This window comes from Pistacia vera, unplaced genomic scaffold (genome assembly GCF_008641045.1).
Source record: "Pistacia vera cultivar Batoury unplaced genomic scaffold, PisVer_v2 Contig140, whole genome shotgun sequence".
Lineage (NCBI taxonomy): Eukaryota > Viridiplantae > Streptophyta > Magnoliopsida > Sapindales > Anacardiaceae > Pistacia > Pistacia vera.
In genome coordinates this window covers 982,848-1,004,514 of record NW_022195467.1, presented here as the reverse complement: position 1 = coordinate 1,004,514, position 21,667 = coordinate 982,848, and the positions used below count along the sequence as shown (strand labels likewise).

Sequence of the window (21,667 nt, the reverse complement as noted above, 5' to 3'; positions counted from 1 at the left end):
GTGTTGGTTTGAGTTTGATTTGGATTATAGTTATTATTTTTGGGTTAAAATTATTTTGTCCAATTCGTGATGTGGAGATTGAACATACACTCACTGGTTTGCGTTTACTGAGATCATGTTTCAATGAGGAACGGCTTGAAAACCCCCGTGATTCAATTTTTCAAAGAAAAACTTGCAGACCTTTCAATTGTAAGAAACGAAGAAAATGGGCATTTTGAAGTGCAATGGAATGATAAAGATGGTAATTCATGTATTTACAATGCTGATGGAAGAGATCTGCATACTGCTCTGCTGCATAGGATGTCCATTGCTTATCCTTTTTGCTCTGCTGTTCCATCTTTTGGTGGCTAGTTCTCAATCAAATCTGGTAATGGTGAATTAACTGTCCTAATTGATATTTAGAACTATCGCTTTTGCTTTGTTTGTGTTTCACCTGGATATATGTTATTGGTGGCAGTTAAAACAAGGGTTCTAGGTGCTGATAACCTGCAGATCACAGGCTTTGTATGTTCTTTCTGTATTCTTCTTGCCACTAGGTAGGATTTTCATTTTTTTAACCTCTTCCATTTCCTCAAATTTTAATCTCAACAAAAATGGTTTCCTTGATTTCTTACTGATTTTTCTGTTTTTATGATTATTCTATATAGACATGCAATCTAAATCACTTTTTTTTCCAGATGCCCCTTCACACTCAAGAATAAAGATTTAACTAATACTTTTTTCGTTGTAATATTCTATATTTGACATTTCTGTATTTCAGTTTCTGGAGGAGCCTTGTGATTCTCAGATGCTTGGAATGCATGATGCCTTTCGAACTCCTGGGGTTTGTTTCTTCTTGATGCTATCTTTATTTTGTTTTTGTCGTCCAACTTATTCCGTTCATGATCATGATCACTTATTTCTTTGCTCGCACAGTTAACTTGGGAGATTAGTTCATTTTGTAATTTTCTAAACAATTGAAGGGCCAAACAACCTAAGAAACATGACAAGCTTATTGCAAAATTTCAAATTAGAAATTGTTATTCTAGGCCTTGCAAAATTATTTGAGCTGCATATAATAATTCCCAACCATCTGCACACTCCAGAAGATTTGTGATGATTAGCTAGTTACTTGTACTCTTACTTGGTGGAGAAACAAAATCCATAAGTATAAGCTTGTTTGTTTCAGACAATTTATGAGTTGTTGCAACAGTGTGGCTTGATATCATTAACTTTGTTATGGAAGATCCTGAAAACTGTTGGGACAATCAAATCATTTATCCAGACAGTTGATTCGTCAAGTGACTATTTATGGTTGTTATGGTTACAGGCTACCAGCCAAAGGCTATCTATGGGAATGACTCAAAAATGTTGAGGTTGCCTAAGCCTGGTGAGATGCTTCTTTCTGTTCATAGCTCACCTCTCGGTGTTTACAAGGAGGAGAGCATGGAAGCAATACAGTGTATGCATTTTCTACATATGAGAATCTCTTATTCTTGTCATTGAGGTGCACATGATTTACATTGTGTTCTGGAAATGGAACTACTTTATCATTTTGGATTACATTAACTACCCTTACTAAACAAAATTACATTTGCTTTTATGTTTCATATACGATTTATGCAATACAAATCTGAAATGGACGGTTTAATGTATCCTTGAAACTTGTACTGTATCTTAGTTTTGTTCTAATGTTGTGAATTCTTGATTGCAGAGTTAGATGAGGATTGACATTGAGAAAATTCTGTCTAATACAAAGTTTTGATCTTAGGTTTTTACTCGATTATACTAGGAGACTTTACAAATATTTTGTGAGATCTTATGGTCGTAGATATAGAATTAGTAAATCAATATTTGATTAAACTTTAAGAATGCATAGGTGAAAAGCCATAGGAGACATGACAAATTGCCCATTTGTTGCATTATTAGGAGGCTGGATTAATCATGTGTATCGTAATTAGGATTAGTTAAAATCTTAATTGAGATTATGTGACGTAAGTTATATAGGAACCAAAGGTCACCATTGCTTAGTAGCCAACTTCCTGGAAGATGAAGGAAGATTTTGCCAATTTTTCCATTTTTTGGGGAAATTTTTCTCTCCTTAAAAGACTTAGAAAACTTTTAATTCAACAAGAGTGCACCTTCCGAGAATGGGATTTCCCAATCTTATTAACGGGCATAGTTGTAGGCTCTGTTTTAAAACCTGGATCGGACCGATCGGACCGGTCGGTTCGACCTGGAGCTGGCCTTTACTTCGGTCCGGGTTAACATAAAATCGGGAATGTTATTAAACCTGTTTTGGACTGGTAATGGACCGACGGAACAGTACAAAATCGTCAGTTCGACTGGCACGAGGCTTAAAACGGTTCGCTATTTTTTGGTATCTAATCCAAAAAAATTCATATTCCTAATTCCTAAAACAGCACCGTTTCATTCTCCATTTCATTTGAATAAAAAAAACCAAATTGTATCTTCCATTTTCATCTTCTATTCTTCTTCACTTGTTTTAAAATCTGTTGCTAAAGAAGAAGAAGTAAGGAGAGGGGAAGGAAGAAGAAAGAGAAGAGGAGACAAGAGAGAGTAAGGAAGAAGATTAGAAGAAAGAAAAGAGGAGATGAAGAAGAAAGAGAAGAGGAGAGAAAAATTATAGTAGAGGAAGAAGAAAGAGAAGAAAGAAGAAGAAAGTGGCGGGGAGTGGGGAAGAGAGAGCTAAAAAATGAGAAAGAAGAAAGTGATGGGAAGTGATGGCCTGATGGGGAGAGAGAAAAAAATAATTAATAATAAAATTTGTAGGGTGTATTTGTTTTATTTTAAACTTACAGGGGTTTATAGGTAAATTTTAGGGATGTATTTGCTGGTTTTTAAACTTATAATAATTAATGGAATTGTTTAAAAATGTGATTGTTATATACCAGTCAGATTGACCGGTCCAATCGGTTGGACAGGTTAACTCGCGAACCAGCCCCTTGATCAGGCCAACGAACGGTCCAGTTTTTAAAATATTGTGCCAATGTATGTTAAAAACAGAGCAAGAGACGCGGGACCTTCCTTTCAGTCAAAAAGTGGAAAAATTATATTAGAAATAGGTGTAATTGTTTTTATTTATTTACAGACATTATTTAAACTCGTTACTATATTTAATTCTATGGGTCCATTTGGTATCACTTAATCGAGCAGAGTAGAGTTTATAGAAGAAGAGTTTGTTGGAGTATACCTTGTGAAAAATATAGCTTTAATATTGTTTGGATAAAAAAATAGAAAAAGAGTTTTGTAGAGTTAATTTACTAGAAAAGGCTTTAAGATATAAGAATAAATAACAAGCTATTTTCGCACTCAATATTATCACTTGCATAATTTTTTTTTTTATTTAGCTATTTTTGTGGAGGATATGAAAAAAATCCAAATTAAATAAAAGCTGTGGTCCAAATCTTCTGTACATTCCAGCTGCTAGGATTTAAACTTATGAACACACCAGGCCCAATCCAAGTCTTTTAATTGTCACATATTTCCATCAAATAACAAAATAAGTAAAATATCAATATAATTAAATAGTTCCATATATAGAGATTTTATGTAACAAGTATTAATAACCAAAGCTTGGGTTAGAAAAATCTAATACCCAGTTACCTACAATTAATGATCGACGAAAATCATGGCAACAACAAATGTAGCTCTTGGATAGGCCCTTCCTCGAATTTGAAGGGAATTTAACTAAAAGGGCAATGTTATGTTTGCAACTGAGTTCTGAGTCATATAAACAGACAAAATAAAAGATATAGTAGTCATTTTATGTAAATTTTGTGTAATTTTTGTCTGTTTGTATCATGGTTATTAGTATACTACGATATGATTCGATACGGGTCGTCAACGATACGTATCAGAGAGTATATCTTAAACTTTTCGATAGGTTGATATGTATCTTATGATACGTATTGGTTTGTATCCTTAAAAATATCGATACAAATTCATAATTTTTTATTAATTTCAGCCTAAAAAAATTTTTGAGTCAGATTCTGGTCATCCAACCCAGTTCACTAAAACCCATCCAAATTTACCTATTTTGTATGAAGAAAATGAAAAGGAATATGTGTTGCCCATTTTGCATGATAATAATAACATAAGTGAAGATATAGATTTTGACATTGATCATGGAAATGATATGAATGGTTGAGGGGAAATGATATAAATTCTTAATTTTGTGATTAATTTTGATTATGTAATACCATAATTTAAAGCCAATAATATCCACTGTTTTAAAACCCGGACCGGAGGACAACCCATTTTGCTGCCCAGGTCACGGTCCAACCGGTTAGACCAGTGATGTCATCACACAGCATGACGATGTCAGCACATTTAAAAAAACCTGTTTAAATTGATAATTTGTGTAAATAATAACCAGTTATTAGAGAGTAGACATCTTCTAATACGTGCAAATAATAACTAGTTATTAGAGAAATTAAAATATGGCAAAATACCTAAAAAGAAAAATTTTATTCCATAGATTGTCTCAACAATACACCGTAAACATTTGATGTACAACTTAACAAAACTAAAAATGACTTGAAACTCATAATACCAATAACAGCAACAAGTTCAAAACACCTTTGTAAAACAGAAAGACTATATTTACAAAAGGGTTCATTAAATCCAAATCCCTAATTCCCTTTCAAATAACAAAACATAACCACCACCACTGTCTATCCTCTTCCACCACCACTCTCAGTCGAAATCCCCATTTCCCTCACAGCGAAATGTAAAGGAAGAGGATAAACCCACTCTCAACCGCTGCCATCCCCTCCCTTCCCAATCAATCGCACCATCGTCCTCTTCCTTCACAACAAATGATGCCACTGTCCACTCCCTTTCACTGTGAGTGATGCTATCATTCTCTTCCCTCGCCGTGAGCAATGTTGTTGTCCTCTCCCTTTGCAGTGAACGACGTCATCGTGCTCTACCCTCACTATGAGCGACGCCACAACACTGCCGCTCTCTACCCCTCCTCAGCTCGATTTCCGGCGAGGGAGAAAGACGTCGTCGATTTCCGGTGAGGAGGAAGACGTCGTCGATTTCTGGCGAGGGAGTTCAGTTGCGATTTGGTGAATGCCGAATGGTTGCGATTTCAGACTTAGGGAGTGGAGTTGATTGCGATTTGAGTGGGATTTCGAAGAGAAGCTGAAAAATCTGAGAAATTTTAGTGAGAAACTAAGAAAGAGAAGAAGCTGAGAAACAGAGAAAGGAAATCAATGGAATGGGCTACGCAATAGTGCGTTTGCGTAGGGTTAGGGGTTTTTGAAATCAGGCCGGTTTATCCGCCGGTCCGGTTGGACCAGCGGTTCATTGATTTTATCCAGGTTTTGACCGGGTTAAAGCGGTTTAATGCATAATAACGGGTTTGATGTTGACTCGAACCAGACAGGTGATCGGTTCCCGGTCCAGTCTGGTTTTTAAAACAGTGATAATACCACAAAATTCGGTAATTAATTTTGGAGATGATATTAATTTTTAGAAAAAAATTATTATTTTATTTTTTTTAAAGGTGTATCCTATGATACGATACGATACGTGATACACAATTAGAAAAATTAGATTTTTTGATATACGATACGATAAGCAATTTGACAATCATGGTTTGTATGACTTAGTTGTAAGGAAAACATTATTGTAACTAAAAATCCTATATCAGTACCAGTAGCAAGCATGTCCCAAAAAATTAAAGGTTGGTCGGTACATTATTTGAAATATGATATTCTGACTATTTTGAATAGGATAGGATCATAGAATATGATTAAATAAAAAAAGATAGGATTCTGATAATGTGTTTTGTACATTTTTTTAGAGCATTTTCTAAAAATATTTAGATTATTTTTAACCCTCTATATTTGTTAATCCCAAACAAAAAAAGTTTATGAATTAACAAAAACATCCTCACCCACCCACCGAACCGACTGTTGGCAATTGGCCATCACCACCAGATGGTGGTCGACAATTGCTGGAATGGCCCATGATCGGCTGGATTGACCTTTTCTGACCAATTCCATTGTGTATCTAGCCAGAAACGGCCAGATCTATGGTCAGAATCTGGTCATCATCAATGGCCAGATTGGCGCATAATAGGCTAGATCTAGCTAATTGTGCATTGTTTCGACAGCCTGCGGTGGTGGCGGTTGGCAACTGATAGTGGCTTGGGTGGGTGGTTGTGTTTTTGTTAATTTATAAACTTTTATTGTGAAAGGTAATTGTTATGTTTTTGGTTAAATATAAAATGATTGGATTTTGAATTGAATTCCATCAATATTAAAACAAACACATTTTGTACTATTTACTTTAAATAGGATAATATAATAGAGTTTTAAAAAGTTAAACAAACAGGGGGTATCCAATTTTATTACTTTTGGAAATATTCCATCAAGGAAAAAATAAGGGGTTGTTTATTACACTTTTTAGGAGCATTTTTCTACTATCCTATTTAGATTAAACAGTAAAATAAGTGTTTGGTTGCTTATTCACAAATCCTATCTAAAAAAACAATCTTACTCAAATCCAACTCAAATAGGTAGGATTTATTTTCTATTATCCTATTCTATTTAACTCAAAATATTTAACAATTACCTCTCACAATAAAAGTTTATGAATTAACAAAACACTCTCACCCACTTAAGCCACTGTCGCTACCAGCAATCACCGTTGGTCGATAGTCGCTATCACTACCATCGCCGACCGTTAGCATTGGAATAATGCATGATCGGTCGGATCTGACCGATCATATGTCGATATGCCTTCTAACTGTAGATCTAGCTGTTTCCAACCAGATCGGTGCACGACCGACCAGATTCAACTAGTCATGCGCCATTCCAACCATTATCGGTTGTCGTCCAACGGTGATGGCCAGTTGCTGACAGTGACTTGGGTGGGTGGAGATGATGTTTTTATTAATTTATAAACTTTTATTAAGGGAGTGTTGAGCTAAAATAACTAATGTAGGGAGTTAAAAAATAATCTAAATATTTTCAGAAAATGCTTTCAAAAAATGTACAACAACTATTCTATATTTTTATCCGACTCTGATATAATTTTTAGATATTATACATTGTTTTGAAACATCGATCAGACCATATCGGCCGGTTGGACAGTGTTTTGGTTACATAACCGGTTCAAAAGGTAATAAAAATTGTTTATATTAATTAACTCGTGTCAGACCGTTCTTGGACCGGAGGTACAGTAGCAGGCCGTCGGTCCAATCAGACTAGACTTAAATCCGGTCCAATTAATTTAACCCTAATTAAACCCATTTGACCATTTCTCAGTTTCTCCTTCATTTCATTTCCTCTTCTATTTGCTTTGTTGTCGTCTCTACTTTATTCTTCATCAGCCGTGATTCTTCTTCTTCGTTAACCTTCGATCTTCTTCTAATTTTTTTGTTCGGTTCTTTAGTTCATCTTCGGTTGTTCTTCTTTCATCCTTCCAACTCAAACTTCATCCTAAATCGACAGTCTTCTCCGCCTCCCGCAGTCGGCTGGTGACCTTTGATTTACCGCCACCGTGCCAGAAAACCTTCGATAGCACGCATTGCTAATGGTTGGGCGGAGGATTTTGCGGGTTTGTCTTGGCATTTTGGTCCCCATGTCGTTGAGGTGTGGGATTTTGTGTATTGCCACATTGCTGATGGATTTTTGGTTGGCAGCTTGTTGGTCTTTTGTTGGGCGGTGATTTTGGGCTTGGGGCAAATGGCAGATGGGAATTTGTTGGTTTTTTTTTTTTATAAGCTGGGATGGTTGATTTGTGTCTCGGCTGGCTGGCTGTAAGAGGTTGGCAGGTGGGGTGGGTTTGTCTCTCACATGCCATTGGTCTATTGTTGGCTGAGGTGTTGAGTTGTGCTGACTTGGAGTTGAAGATCAGTTTCTTTGGTCTTCTGCTTTGTCTTTTCTTTCTTGCTGTTTGTTGGCTGCAGATTTGTTTCTGCTGGGTGGTGTTTATGGGCTAGTCACTAGTGTATAGGCACCCAAGGTCTTCTTTTCGTGTGTTCCGCGTGCGGGCTGATTTGTGAAGGATTGTACATTCTTGCCTCTTTTGTTTTTTTGCGATGTCTAGTCTCCTTGTTCTTATCCTAGGGTCGAGGTGCTGGGTGTAATTCTTTATTATTTATATAATTACCATTTACCTAAAACTCTCTTCTCTTGAAAGCATCATCCTTTCCTATTCACAGAAGAGTTTCAGAGGTGGGAATCTTGTGAATACAATATCAGGTTGTTCAATTTGTGTATTGTTTGATTTCTAAATCCTGTGAAAATTCTCAGCTAATCTTTGTTTGTGTATTGTTTGATTCAAGGTGGTTCAGTTTTGAGTCGTTTAGTGAAAGGATTATAACGTTTCAGTTCATATATATTGATCTGTGTTCGTGTATTGGTCGTTGAATTCTTTAAGAATTCTCCTAATCGCCATTCAAATGAAGCAAGTTTGACCAATTAAAAGCTTGAGAAATTTTATGCAGTGAAAGGAATATGGTGAATTGATGTTGTGCCCTGCGTTTGAGTTCGGTATATTGGGCCAGTTTGTGTTTTTTTTTTTTTTGGGTTGACGTCATCCGATTTGATTTGTCGGTCTAACCGGCGGTTGCCTAGTCGGGTTATCCTCGGTTCAAGTTTCAGAACATTAAATATTATACTAAACACATCTTCACATTATCTTTCAAAAAAAGTTAAATTGGACTGGTCTAGGATTTAAAAATCAACAAAATATTAAAAGTTAACAAAAACATCTTCAATCCATCCATTAAATACGAACAGTCAAGCATCACTGCTGGAGGATAGTCAAAGTATTTTTGTAATTTCTAAAAAAAAATTGAGAGTATTTAGTTAAATTAATAAATTTAGGAGGTTTAAAAGAAATTAAAAAATATAAAATAATATTTTGAGAATAATAACATTTTACTGTTTAATTTTTGTAGGAATACTAATAATATTATTCCCAAAAATAAACCAAACGAAGCCTAAATATTATACTAAACACATTTTCAGAATCCTATTATATTTAACTTAAACTTATCCTATCTTATTCAGAATATTATTTTTTAAATAATGTGCCAAAGACCCTAATTAATTTACTTTTTGTTATAAAATACGAGACTTTCCAACCGTTTGTGCCCTTGCTTGTCAAATAGACACATGGCCCATACATTTTCACCTGAAGAAACATGGTTCATAATTCGTTATTGGATAATATATTAACATAATCTACTACTTCTAGCAGTAATATATTATTTATTATTTTATTAAGGGTATAATTAGGATCTTATTAGGTTTTCTGATTGGATTTATGATTTAAATAAAATCTGCAAATTTTAGAAAATTATAATTATTGAGTTGACTTTATACATATATCCAAACCCCAAATATATACCGGTTTAAAACTGATATGTGATCACCAATTTCAAATGATTTTGTTTTAATTATATAGTTGTAATTCCTTCTTTGTTAAATCTTTTTTTTTTCTTCCCACTTGAAGAAGGCTTTGTACATGTATATATTACTCATTTCAATAAAGAAAATCACAACTGATTACTAAAAGCTGAAAGAATTCTCATGGTGTCAATGCCAAAGGCAAGGTCACAGGTTCAAGTCTCCACATTGGGGATAAAAATATAATTGATGCTTCTACTCACGTACAACTTTAAAAATTGCTCTTAAACCCCTAAAAATACAAGAAACTACCAAGTGTACCTTGCCGTTAAAATTAACAACTTGAAGGATAAAACGAAATTTGGCTCATTAGAAACTTATTAATTTTTTTTTTACATGTATATACGACCAGTTGTGCACTAGCAACTGACGGAATGGCGCACAACTAGTCGTATATAGCCGATCGTGCGTCGGCAAAACCATTTACGATCATGGATCACAGATCCATGGCCATTTCACGGCCAAAGATGTGGTCGTGAAATGGCCACATATCTGGTTGTGAAAATGCCAGATCTTTAGCCTTGAAATGACGGTAGTTTCACAATCAAATCTGTAGCTTTTCACGACCACATCTTTGGCTGTGAAGCGACCGTAGAAACAACCAGATCTGGTCATTTACGATCACAGATCTACCGAAAACAGCCTTAACGGTGCATGACTGGCCAGATCCCATCGATTGTGTGCCATTACAGCGACTACTGTCGATAGTCTTGGGTGATATTTTGTTAACTTTTAATCTTTTTTGTGGTTGGAGTGTTTTAGTTAATTTCTCAAATTTAAAGGGGCTGGGTAATTGTTATTTGGTAGATATTTGAGGACAATTATGTTCGAAATTGTATTTAATTAAGGGCAAAATAAGTATAAAAATCAGATTACTCGATAATCTTTTAATAAGAGCCCCTAGGGAGAGTATTTGATTACCTATTACACTACCAACAGTAAACACTGTTTGCAATAAAAGATACCTGTAATATTTCATTACTTACAAACCAAACAACAGAATCTTGCAAAATAAATGAAGATTACCCCCGTTATCTTATATTACCTCGATCCAAACGTACCTTAAGTAATAAATTTTTTGGATAGTAATACCGTTGTTCTTAAAACAATTTACAAGAATTTAGCCAAAACACCCTAGCCACCCAAGACCACTGCTAGCCGCTAGCCGCCAACCACCACTATCGGCCGCAATCTGTCATCCCCGGAACGTCCATTTCTGACTAGATCCACGGATCTTGCTGGAAACAGGCAAATCCATGGATCTTCAAACTTCTTTAATAATTTTGGCGGACTACATCTCTTTGTATCAAACCATTCATCATTCCACCCTTCTTCCAACTAACATAATTGGATCCATGATTGTAGTTGTGATAATGTGGCCCCAAAATTAATTAATGCAAATCAATGGATTTGGTTGGAAAGAGTTAGAGCGGCGCACAGCTAACCAAATCCTACCAGTAGTACGTCGTTCATGTGATGGTGGGCTGTGGCTGGCGGTGGTGGCCGACGGCTAGTAGTGGTCTTGGGTGATTGGGATGTTTTATTAAATTTTAAACTTTTATTATGGCTAAGATGTTTTAGTTAAATTCTCAAATATAGGAGGTTAAAAGAAATAATCCAAATAATAATATTAAAAAAAGAAGGATAATTCAATTAAAAGCTTTTTTCATAATTCTTTTATTCTAGTCTAATCAAACATATTTAATATAACATTCAAAAACATTTAAAATAATATATCTTTTTATTAATATAATATTTTTAATAGTACAACATTCTCTGAACCAAATGCCCAAACTCTCAGATCCCTTATCGTATGAGATATACGCCCTGTAAGATTGGTATGATTAAGATTTATGCTTTTTCATCAAACCCACCAAACTACATGAAATTAATTTAATCCATTATATATATTATGCAAGTCAATTGTGGTGGGGACCAACTATTTATAGCATATACGATGGAAGTGGGTATATGCTTTTAAAAGTTAGCTGTCTTCGTAAGAAAGGATAAGACATATTTCCCTAAGTTGTTGAAAAAGAATATTTATATTTAAATTCTTATACATATTTCACTATTTCCTCAATAAAAATTGGTATGCTATTATCAAATAAATACAATCTTTAAATTTATGTGAGATTTTAATAAATAAACTCACAAAAGAATTGGAGGCCAAAAGTAGTCTCACTATATTCATATTTAATTATTATTAATCTTTTTAGTTCATGTTTTAATTATAGACTATAAATAAAAATCTAACTTTTAAAATTTTGTATTGTGTGTATTTGAAAAATGAGAGCCGAGAATAAATTTTGGGTACAAATAACCTTATCCCAAAATTGAAATTTATGTGAAATAATTATTTACACTATAAAAATTAGATTTTATGGATTTTAAAATATTTATTAATTTTATTAAAAAAAGTAGATTTGTCTACAATTAAATTAAAGAGTAATGCTACATTTACATCATTCTTTTATACCATATTCATTACATTATAATATGACATATGTCACAACCACATAAATTTTTAATTATTTTAAATTTTTAATATTATAATAGAATTTATGTGATTGTGATATATATCATATCATAATATAATGAAAATGATGTAAAAGAATGGTATAAATATCACATCATAATGTAATAAAAATGGTGTAAAAGAGTGTATAAATATAACATTACTCTAAATTAAATTTTTAACTGTATGAATTTACACCCTAACTAACCTGTCTATTTCTGGATTGGCATCATGAAGGCCAGCCCGGCACGTGTGTAAGCGCGTAAGAATAGCTTTCCTTTATTCTGCTTGAAACAAAAGCTAACTCAACCACGATTCGAACCTAACCTGAGGCCAAACCTAACTATAGTTAAATACCTACCAAATACTTGCAAACCAAATCACTGATTACATTACATCGAATCAAAAGCAAATTTTTGGTCAAACGCACGGCTATGAACATTACACGTGTACGGATAGATCTAATCTCAACCGCCCCAACCCCTCTAATTGGTAGGTTAAAATTAGGGTTAGCTTTGCCCCTTTCCTCACAAAAAGCACAACGTCCTTATCTTCTCCTGTTTTTTCCTCCTCAAAATCTAATTTTCTCTCGATTTTTCTTAGTTACCCTTTCTCAGATCTAGAGTCATGGAGATGGAACGCGTAACAGAGTTTCCTCTCACGCATCTGGATCGTCGGCCGCGAAAGCGGGCGCGTCTGGGCTGGGACGTGCCTCAGGCACCGAAGGTATCATCTTTGATTTTCAAGATCCTATTTTTGTTTTTGATTTTATGTGTTTTCTTCTTAGTTTTGACCGATCTAGTTATTTTTTGTAAACTAGGTGATCTTTATTGATGTTTCAGATAAGGTTTGGTCTAATTGAATGATGCGTGTTATGCGTTCTCAGATCTTATGTATAGAGATAATTCTTTGTTCCTTTTGGTTATTATATATCTTCTATTGCTGATTAAATCTATTCTGAGATCTGTTTTCTTTGTGTTTGAGAGGAATTTTTATTGTATATCTCTTTTTATTTGTTCACCCGGATAGATCGTAATTATGAATGTCGTAATTTTGAATGGTCCAAATTTCTTTATATGAATTTAGTTTGGAGGATACATATTTTCCATGATCTGTCTATCGCTTTGATGACAGATTTATTAGATATTGAGTTTTTGATTATGTGGGATCGTTCTTCTAAGTCATCTGTGAATCAGACTAATCATTAAAATTTTTTACACAATTATTTTAGTTACAAGTCAAGTTTCAGCTAGAACCATATTGCGAGCTGGTTGTCTTCCTTAAATATGTTCATCTTATGCCTTGTTTTATATGTTTTAATTTGTTTTATGCACTGAGGTTCTTTTTCTGTGCTAATTATCAATGAGTTTTGGCTTCAAATGACTGAAGTTGGTAAATATCCAAGGGTAGCATTAAGGGAGCACAGATTTGTTATAACTTTTGAGTGGTACATGAATGAATGGCTCTGTGTAGGCTCAGGTAGGATTATTTTGTGGACAAGATGTTGGGAATGTAACAAGCTTTGCACCTTCAAGAGCTCCCTCAGACTATACCACTAGTTCTCTATTTGTAAAGAGTGTGGCTCGAAATGGTTCTCCCCCATGGCGTGAGGATGACAAAGATGGCCATTACACGTTTGCGCTTGGAGATAGTTTAACTTCACGCTGTAATTACACTTTACCATCGTTGTCTCAATTAATGATAATAATCAGTCTAAAATAAGTTTCATATATCTGTGATTTTCATTTCTGTAGTTTGGTGTTTTTTGATTTATATATTTCAAATAAGTGGACCTATTTATTATTTTTGACACATGAGTTTTCAGTATTTTTATTTCATATATGTGTTGTTCCTGTGCATGTAATCAGAGAAAAGGGATTTGATTTGTCATGTTTTTGACTTGTAGAGTTTACTAATTTCTGATTACTTATATATTCCTTTCTGTTATTTCAGATAAGATTCACAGCAAAATGGGTGAAGGTATGTTTGTGCAACAGAATTCACACCTTTATATCATAGTTTATTTGTTCATCTGTATGATGTAAGGTTTCTTTCCAATCCTCTTTGTACAGGAACCTTTGGTCAGGTTTTAGAATGCTGGGACCGGGAAAGGAAAGAAATGGTTGCCATCAAAATTGTTCGTGGAATCAAGAAATACCGTGAAGCAGCAATGATTGAAATTGAGGTTCTGCAACAACTTGCAAAACATGACAAAGGCGGCAATCGGTGAGCAGTTTGTTTTAGTTTGCAACCCATCCTGCCATTGCTGATTGCATAACAACATTCGCTAAATTTCTATGTCAAATGGTTAAATGGGTTTATTCCTTGCAGTTGTGTGCAAATACGGAACTGGTTTGACTATCGTAACCATATCTGTATTGTAAGTATATGATTGATTTGTAATAAGATTGATTTCCCCAATTTACACATAATTTGGGGGTTAAGACTTCTTGGATGTATTCAAATGGTTTCAACAGGTGTTTGAGAAGCTTGGACCTAGCTTATACGATTTTCTACGGAAAAACAATTATCGCTCATTTCCCATTGATCTAGTCCGTGAGATTGGCAGACAACTGTTGGAATGTATAGCATGTGTGTAGTAAATACTTAAGCTAGTTTCTCTCAAATCCGTCATGCATTTCCTTTTTTTCTTCCCCCCTCCATGGAGTCTAATAACTATATATCTTATTTAAGATTAATCTAATGATAAATATTATTAAAAAAGTTAACCTAATTTTTTATTCTAGGTGAATAGATGTTCAAAAGTAAAATGTCATCTATGTTATACGATAATGTTGCTAATGTTGTTCATTTGATTCGTATTTGCAGTCATGCATGATCTATCTCTGATACATACTGATTTGAAGCCTGAGAATGTACTGTTAGTTTCTTCGGAGTACAGTAAGGTTCTTGATTACAAGGTATTCTTGGAGTCCTTTTCTCTTTCTCACTCTCTCTTTACCCCACGAGTCTGAATTTCATATTTGCATATCCCTCTATCCCAATTTATATTATTACTTATTCTTCTAACTGCTCCTGAATATGCAGGGTTCTTCCCGCTCGCCAAAGGATAGTTCTTACTATAAAAGAGTTCCAAAGTCAAGTGCTATTAAGGTGATAGATTTTGGTAGCACAACTTATGAACGCCAAGATCAGAACTACATTGTATCCACACGGCATTATCGTGCACCGGAGGTTATCCTTGGTAAATAAGATTCATTTGTACCTTTCTTTTGGTTGTGAAGATTTTCTCTGTTCAGTAGATTGAGCACACACCTTTTATTTAATGATCTTCTAGGACTTGGGTGGAGTTATCCATGTGATATATGGAGTGTTGGTTGCATCTTGGTGGAGTTATGCACGGTCAGTCTATTTTAGTTTGTTCTTGGAATGTTGACGATTCAAGTGTGATTGAACATTTTATAGAGCTTCTGTGTACCTTTCCATAGGGGGAAGCGTTGTTTCAAACTCATGAGAATTTGGAGCACCTTGCAATGATGGAGCGGGTCCTTGGTCCCTTGCCGTCACAAATGTTAAAGAGAGTAGAGTGAGTGAAATTTTGCCCCATCTTTTGTAGTTTGGTCCATCATTGCAATTCTTTATAAATATTAATTAAAAGTATTCTTTTTACCATGGATCATATCAGCCGACATGCAGAGAAGTATGTCAGAAGGGGTAAGTTGGACTGGCCAGAAGGTGCAACCTCAAGGGATAGCATGAAAGCTGTGTTGAAGCTTCCTCGCCTTCAGGTTTGTACCTTGTTTACATTATGTCACATTTTAAGGGCCCATAATCTTGTTGATCTGGTCATAAACTGTGTTCATCTTCGGATTGTTTCAGAACCTAATAATGCAGCATGTAGACCATTCAGCCGGGGATCTCATACATCTATTGCAAGGACTGCTTAGGTATGACCCCATGGACAGACTAACAGCCCGTGATGCCCTCAGGCATCCATTCTTTTCTAGGGATCATTTGAGGAGATGAGCGAGAACCCTGTGAAGCCCTGGTGTGATTCAGTTGAGTTGCTGTAGTGGGGTGGCCAGAAGCAACTTATTATAGTTTGGTGTGCCAAGTATCTCAAGTGTGCTTCTGCTTCTGCTGCTTGACTGTCTGGCCGCCTTCCCAATTTGAAGGAAGGCTGCGTCTGTAAATATTTTTCCTCAACACCAAAAGCTTTCTGGATGCTCTGTACATGTGAAGCTAGATTTTTAGCGTGATGTTCTAATGAAAAATTCTGAGACTAACCAAAGTGTACAACAGAACTATTTGCGACTGGAGAATTAGTTTTTACTGATGATTCATGTAATGCTCTCTTAAGTTTAGTTTGGCCTCTTTCTTGCTGTCTTCACATTTTTATTATTTTTAATTTTCTTGTCATTTATATCATTCACTTGTGGTTATTCGTTTAATTATCTTTTAGTTGGCATCCTGAATGCGCTAATATCATTTTTGGCCGATTGCTGATCGTCTCAAACAAGGCGGAAGGCCTTGTCTGAATTATTGTAGGCGGAAGGCCTTGTCCGAGTTATTTTTCCTTGGTAACGATCGAAGAAATTATTTGATTGCTAAGATATGACTCTGACCATAAATACGCTTTATAAAGGAGAAATTTTTGGCTGGAACGGTTGCAATGATTTTTGGCTTTCTATCCTTAGATGAATCAAGTGGCTCGTGANGCAAAGCACGGCAGACAGAACTTCTTCTGTTTTTCATCCAATTTTCAGGGCAAACATTCGACAAACAACAAAAGCCAACTAGATTAAGGGCAAAAGAGGAAACAATAACAACGTACCTCAAGCGGGGCGTTACAGTAACCTTATTGTTGATAGGTAGTTATTTCGTTGAATTCGAATCTATTGGGTGGCCATGATGTCTTGCTATGAGCCAATCTTAGTCTGTGTGTAGTAAGACAATTAATTGGTGTCAATCGCGATACTAATCACTATCGATCTGATAAGGAGCCTACGTAGGGCTGTTACACAAACCAAGCAGCTCGTGGGCTTAGCTCGATTTGGCTCGAAAAAGCTTGTCAAGAGCTCGGCTCAAGCTTAATCGAACTGGCTCGACTCGATTCGTGAAGTATATGCGAGCCGAGTTCGAACATAGCTGTTCGACTCAGTGGCTTGCGAGCCAATTTTGGCTCAAAATATAAGGTAACGTTGAAGGTTTTCAATCTATTGGGGGGTAAATGAAATTTGCATTTATTAGTCATAATAGTTTGAAATTTAACAAATTCCCCCCATTGTAAAAAACAAAAACATGATTTTTACCCCCAAATCAACCAAATCCCTAATTGAAAAAACAACCCCAACCAAAATTGACAATCCCGATCATGTTCTCCGCTGCCCCATCGTCCACGGTTGCTGAGATCCACTATTACAGTCGTCGGACACCTGTTATGCTGTTCACCTTCTTCTTCCTCATTTTGCCACTATTGTCGGCCAGACCAAGCTTTTTGCATTGCGATCTATTTCTCCTCTAGCCGTCGATTGCTGCTCGTTGTCCCATCATCTTCTCGCCGGTATAGTAACTTGGTCAGGTATTTTTTGGTCCTTTTTCTTCTTTTTTTTCCCAATGTAAATACTTGTAATATCAATATCAAGCTTTTCTACCTTTGTTTATAAATTAATCTCAGGCTCACCGCTTAGGTATATGCCAATATTTTAGGAATTAGATACTCAACTTTGTATCCTTATCACCTATCTATCTGGCTTAGCATTAGCTCAACATCATCTCATTTTTTTATTCTTTCAAAGGCGTGCGTGTTCATATGTAAGGCATATACCCATTGCGTCTATGACTTTGTGTTCACTGTTAAGGAAGTGTTTGTGCTGTGTAAGTGTAATGTCTGTGTTGTGTAGCTGTAACGTGTTGGTATTGTGGTCATGTGGAGTGTTTGTGGCTTTGTGTTGTGTAAGTGTAATGTGTTTGTGGCTTTGTGCTGTGTAAGTGTAACGTGTTGGTGGTGTACTGGTGTGCAAGTAAAATGTTTGTGTTGTGGAGTGTTTATGATATGCTGTGGTGTTTAGGAAATTATTTGAGTGTGTTGAGATGACTGAATGAGGAGTAAATGAGCAATGACACATTCACTTTATATTAAATGCTACACGGGTGGACAAAAAATTTGTATTAAATGCAGTAGAGGCTTTAGATAAATGTATGTGTTATGTAACTAGTGTTGAAAAATGAAAATGCTTTGGGATGTATAATGTGTTTGTGTTGTGGAGTGTGGACTAATGAAAATGAAAATGTTTATATTACTTTATATTAAATGTAGCTAACCCCTTTGTTTTTATTTTGTATTATAGTTTTGGAAATGGCCGATAGTACCTTAAGCAACCCTACAGAGCAAGATACAATTGCGATTACACCGGGCAATAAACGTTCCTTGAATGAGACCACTACAAATGCGGAACACAGTGTTAGTAGCCCAGATAATAGTGGGCAGAATGAGAATCCAATTCAGAGGAAAAAGAGAGCTAAAACATCTATTGTTTGGACAAAGTTTGTGGAGATGGTTGTCCTAGGGGGTACAAAAAAGGCAGAGCGTATCAATTTCAAAGCGAAACTATCTATTAATGCCACCAGAAGCACCACCCAGTTTTACAGACATTTGAAACGGTGTTAAAAAAGAATAGCTTCCATGAGGCAACAACACATTACTTTTCCTGTTGTGGGCAGTGATGTTGGAACTCCTATTTTGCCTACATTAACTAGAAAGTTCGACATGATGAAGATGTGGGAACTTATCGCCCATTGGGTGCTTATGCATGAGCATCCATTTTCAATTGTGGAAGAAAGGGCTTGAACAATATGCTGAAGTATGGGATTCCTGAATGGAGTCCGATTTCCCGCCATACTTGCAAAAATGATTGTATGAAAGTACATGAGAGTGAGAAAGCGAAGTTGAAGACGTTGTTAAAGAATGTGACCAAATTAGTTTGACTACGGATTTGTAGAATTCCGGCAATCAGAAGATGGAGTATATGGTGATCACTAGGCATTGGATAGATGGTACTTAGAGGATGAATAGACGTGTCCTCAACTTTGTGCATTTACCTCATCCTCGTACCGGTGTTGTGATTGCAGACTCCATTTCCAACTGCCTTATGGAATGGGGTATTGAAAATAAGGTGTACACTATCTCAGTGGATAACGTTTTAAGTAATGACGTTGCAATTAGAATTCTGAGGAAAAAATTTAAAGTTATGGGGAATTTGATTCGTAGAGGGAAATTGTTTCATGTTAGATGTTGTGCCCATATCTTGAAGCTCATTGTTCAAGATGGATTTTATCAGATTAGGCATATCATCGATGACATCCATGAGAGCGTCTTATACATCAATGCTTCAGAGAGTTGGATTAGGGTTTTTACTGAGATTGTGCAACAACTTAAATTGATGTTTCAGAAGCTTATTCTACATTGCAAAACAAGATGGAATTCGACGTATGAAATGTTGGCAATGGCGATTAAGTTTAAAAAAGTATTTCCCAAGTTGAAAGAAACAGATTTAAGTTATCATTACTGTGAACAGGACGAGGATTGGGAGAAAGTGGAGAAAGTGTGTGACATTTTAAATGTTTTTAGTGGTACAACCAATCTCATTAGTGGGAGTGATTATCTGACATCTAATTTATTTTTAAATGAGGTATATCTAGTGAAAATGATGTTGGATAGTAAGAGTGAAGACGAAGATGAGTTCATTAGAAACATGGTGAGGAAAATGAAGGACAAGTTCTATAAATATTGGGGGGAATGTAGAGTGCTGATGTGTGTGGTTGTTGTACTGGATCTTTGATTGAAAATGAGGGTAATTCAATGGGTCTTCCCCAAGATTTATTTTGAGTTAGAAGCCCATGCAAATATTGTAACTGTTCGGGATGCACTGTATGAGCTATATGGAGAGTATGTTGAAGCTAATAAAGCTTATACTATTTCCTGTGGGCCTCTAGTAGTAGGGGATGGAGTTGGAGCCGTTGGTGAGGAGGCAACGACTCCGGGAGCCGCGAGTTGGGATGATTTTAGCAGTTTTTTGGATGTAGTGGAGACTGTTGAGCCAAGTAAGTCTGAGCTAGACTGTTATTTAGGAGAGGGGTGTCATAAGTGCGTGGGGGATCGTGAGGCATTCGATGCTTTACAATGGTGGAAGGCAAATTCAACCAAGTACCCTATATTGTTTTTGATGGCTCGTGAGATACTAGTCATCCCGATTACTATAGTTGCTTCAGAGTCTGCATTCAGTGCTAATAGTAGGGTTATTGATAGTTATCGAGCTTCTTTGTCTCCAGACACAGTGGAAATGCTCTTTTGTGGATGTGATTGGTGTTGATCTTTGAACGGAGTGAAGAAAGGGTGCAAAGTAAGTTCTCTTGATTATATTTTTAGTGCAATTCAATATTTACAATTACTTCATATTAATGTAAACTTAAGTTTGTTTCTTATTTCATTTCAGAAAAACAGGACCACTTGGAGATTGTTCTTCCTATCCCGTTAGTTGACAGGAATCAGTAGATTGTTTGATTCTCCCACATGTCATTGGCTGTGGTAGCAAGATTGTTCAAGTTTGACTTAATTGATTTTTTGTTTGGGTTCGCATATTCATCTTTATGTACTTATGTCCTTAAGTGATTATTATTATTATTATTTTGTTTGCAGGAGTGGAACAAGAATGATTTTGGGATGTATCTGCCCAACATACATCCATTTTTTTGATGAAACATTATATTTTGATGTTTTGGGATTAAATTTGTATGTAATCCCCTTTTTGTTCTAATGAAAGATGAATTAAGTAAAGTGAACCAAACAAAAACTTTAGTTCACTTCACTTAATTTGTTGAAACAGATCAACTATGGTATTTTGTATATAGTATGATGAAATGATCACATGTGGAGATTCAGTTATTTGCCAAATACATGCAGGTTTACTTGTGTTTGTCAAATGTTTTGTGCCTTTGTGGCATTAAAATGGAATATAGTATACATGCATGTCCCCAACATTTTTTTTATGTTTAATTTTTTAAGAGATTTAGTTGTTGTTATAATGTATAGGACAGGAAATGGATTGAATACCATGATAATATTAAATACCAGGTCTGATCCAGAAAAAAAAAATTGTAGGTTTTAGTCTTGGCTCGCGAGCCGGCTTGAAAATCTGGCTTGCGAGCCAAGCTCTAGTGCCACATATTCTTTACTGAGTTTGAGCCGAGCCAACCATCTATGGCTCGGCTAGACTCGAACTCGGTTAACCCTTCCCCCCTTACGAGCTGAGCTCGTTTAGCCGAATACTAGGCTCGGCTTGGCTTGTTAACAGCCTTAAGCCTACGGGTTATACACTTAGAAGATAATTTAAAAATCGTTTTGTAAAAAGGGTACTTTCATCTTTTTGGACGAAATGATATTTTGGTAATCTCACAGTGCAATTAAATTTGCTGAGGTTGTTGCCTGTATTTAATTTTAATATTAAAATTAAAATTAGTGAGATTATATTTAAATATATGTGCGCATGTATTTAAATGGATTGTTATTATTAATTAAATATTAATATATTATTATATATATTAATTGATTTTTAATTATAATAATAATTAATTTAAATTTAAAATATCAATTAAAGGGTGTTTGGTTACAAAGGTGGATTAGGGTTAGAGCCCATAACTATTTCTTAATGGAATAGGGTTTAATTGTTGCATAATATAGGTGTAACTTAAAATT

At 35.4% G+C, this 21,667-nt stretch overlaps 2 protein-coding genes across 4 annotated transcripts; both read left to right on the top strand.

Moving 5' to 3' along the window:
- The first annotated feature begins 12,466 nt into the window (after window positions 1-12,466).
- LOC116123104 (serine/threonine-protein kinase AFC2) lies at window positions 12,467-16,339 on the top strand. Of its 3 annotated transcripts, XM_031408894.1 has the most exons (12): window positions 12,467-12,678; window positions 13,426-13,618; window positions 13,906-13,932; window positions 14,025-14,178; window positions 14,284-14,332; window positions 14,430-14,544; window positions 14,782-14,873; window positions 15,001-15,157; window positions 15,251-15,315; window positions 15,402-15,499; window positions 15,599-15,701; window positions 15,793-16,339. In XM_031408894.1, the coding sequence occupies exons 1-12, from the start codon at window positions 12,580-12,582 to the stop codon at window positions 15,937-15,939; spliced, it is 1,299 nt and encodes a 432-aa protein (XP_031264754.1). In that variant the 5' UTR covers window positions 12,467-12,579; the 3' UTR covers window positions 15,940-16,339. The 3 variants fall into 3 exon arrangements, with proteins under 3 accessions (XP_031264754.1, XP_031264755.1, XP_031264756.1); XM_031408895.1 differs by lacking the exon at window positions 13,426-13,618 and having other exon boundaries at window positions 12,543-12,678; XM_031408896.1 differs by lacking the exons at window positions 12,467-12,678; window positions 13,426-13,618; window positions 13,906-13,932; window positions 14,284-14,332; window positions 14,430-14,544 and having other exon boundaries at window positions 14,028-14,178.
- Window positions 16,340-18,271: 1,932 nt separating this feature from the next.
- Window positions 18,272-19,754, top strand: LOC116123186 (zinc finger BED domain-containing protein RICESLEEPER 1-like). The gene is made up of 2 exons (XM_031408994.1): window positions 18,272-18,485; window positions 19,045-19,754. The coding sequence occupies exons 1-2, from the start codon at window positions 18,272-18,274 to the stop codon at window positions 19,752-19,754; spliced, it is 924 nt and encodes a 307-aa protein (XP_031264854.1).
- Window positions 19,755-21,667: the final 1,913 nt, after the last annotated feature.

What these genes read in the sequence shown, in the direction of transcription:
- LOC116123186 (XM_031408994.1), top strand. Translation starts at nt 18,272, where the DNA reads ATGGCCGATAGTACCTTAAGCAACCCTACAGAGCAAGATACAATTGCG. An exon ending in GGAGATGGTTGTCCTAGGGG is followed by an intron (nt 18,486 to 19,044) that starts GTACAAAAAAGG and finishes TTGTGATTGCAG; the next exon opens with ACTCCATTTCCAACTGCCTT.
- LOC116123104 (XM_031408894.1), top strand. Translation starts at nt 12,580, where the DNA reads ATGGAGATGGAACGCGTAACAGAGTTTCCTCTCACGCATCTGGATCGT. An exon ending in CATGACAAAGGCGGCAATCG is followed by an intron (nt 14,179 to 14,283) that starts GTGAGCAGTTTG and finishes TATTCCTTGCAG; the next exon opens with TTGTGTGCAAATACGGAACT. An exon ending in ACTGTTGGAATGTATAGCAT is followed by an intron (nt 14,545 to 14,781) that starts GTGTGTAGTAAA and finishes TCGTATTTGCAG; the next exon opens with TCATGCATGATCTATCTCTG.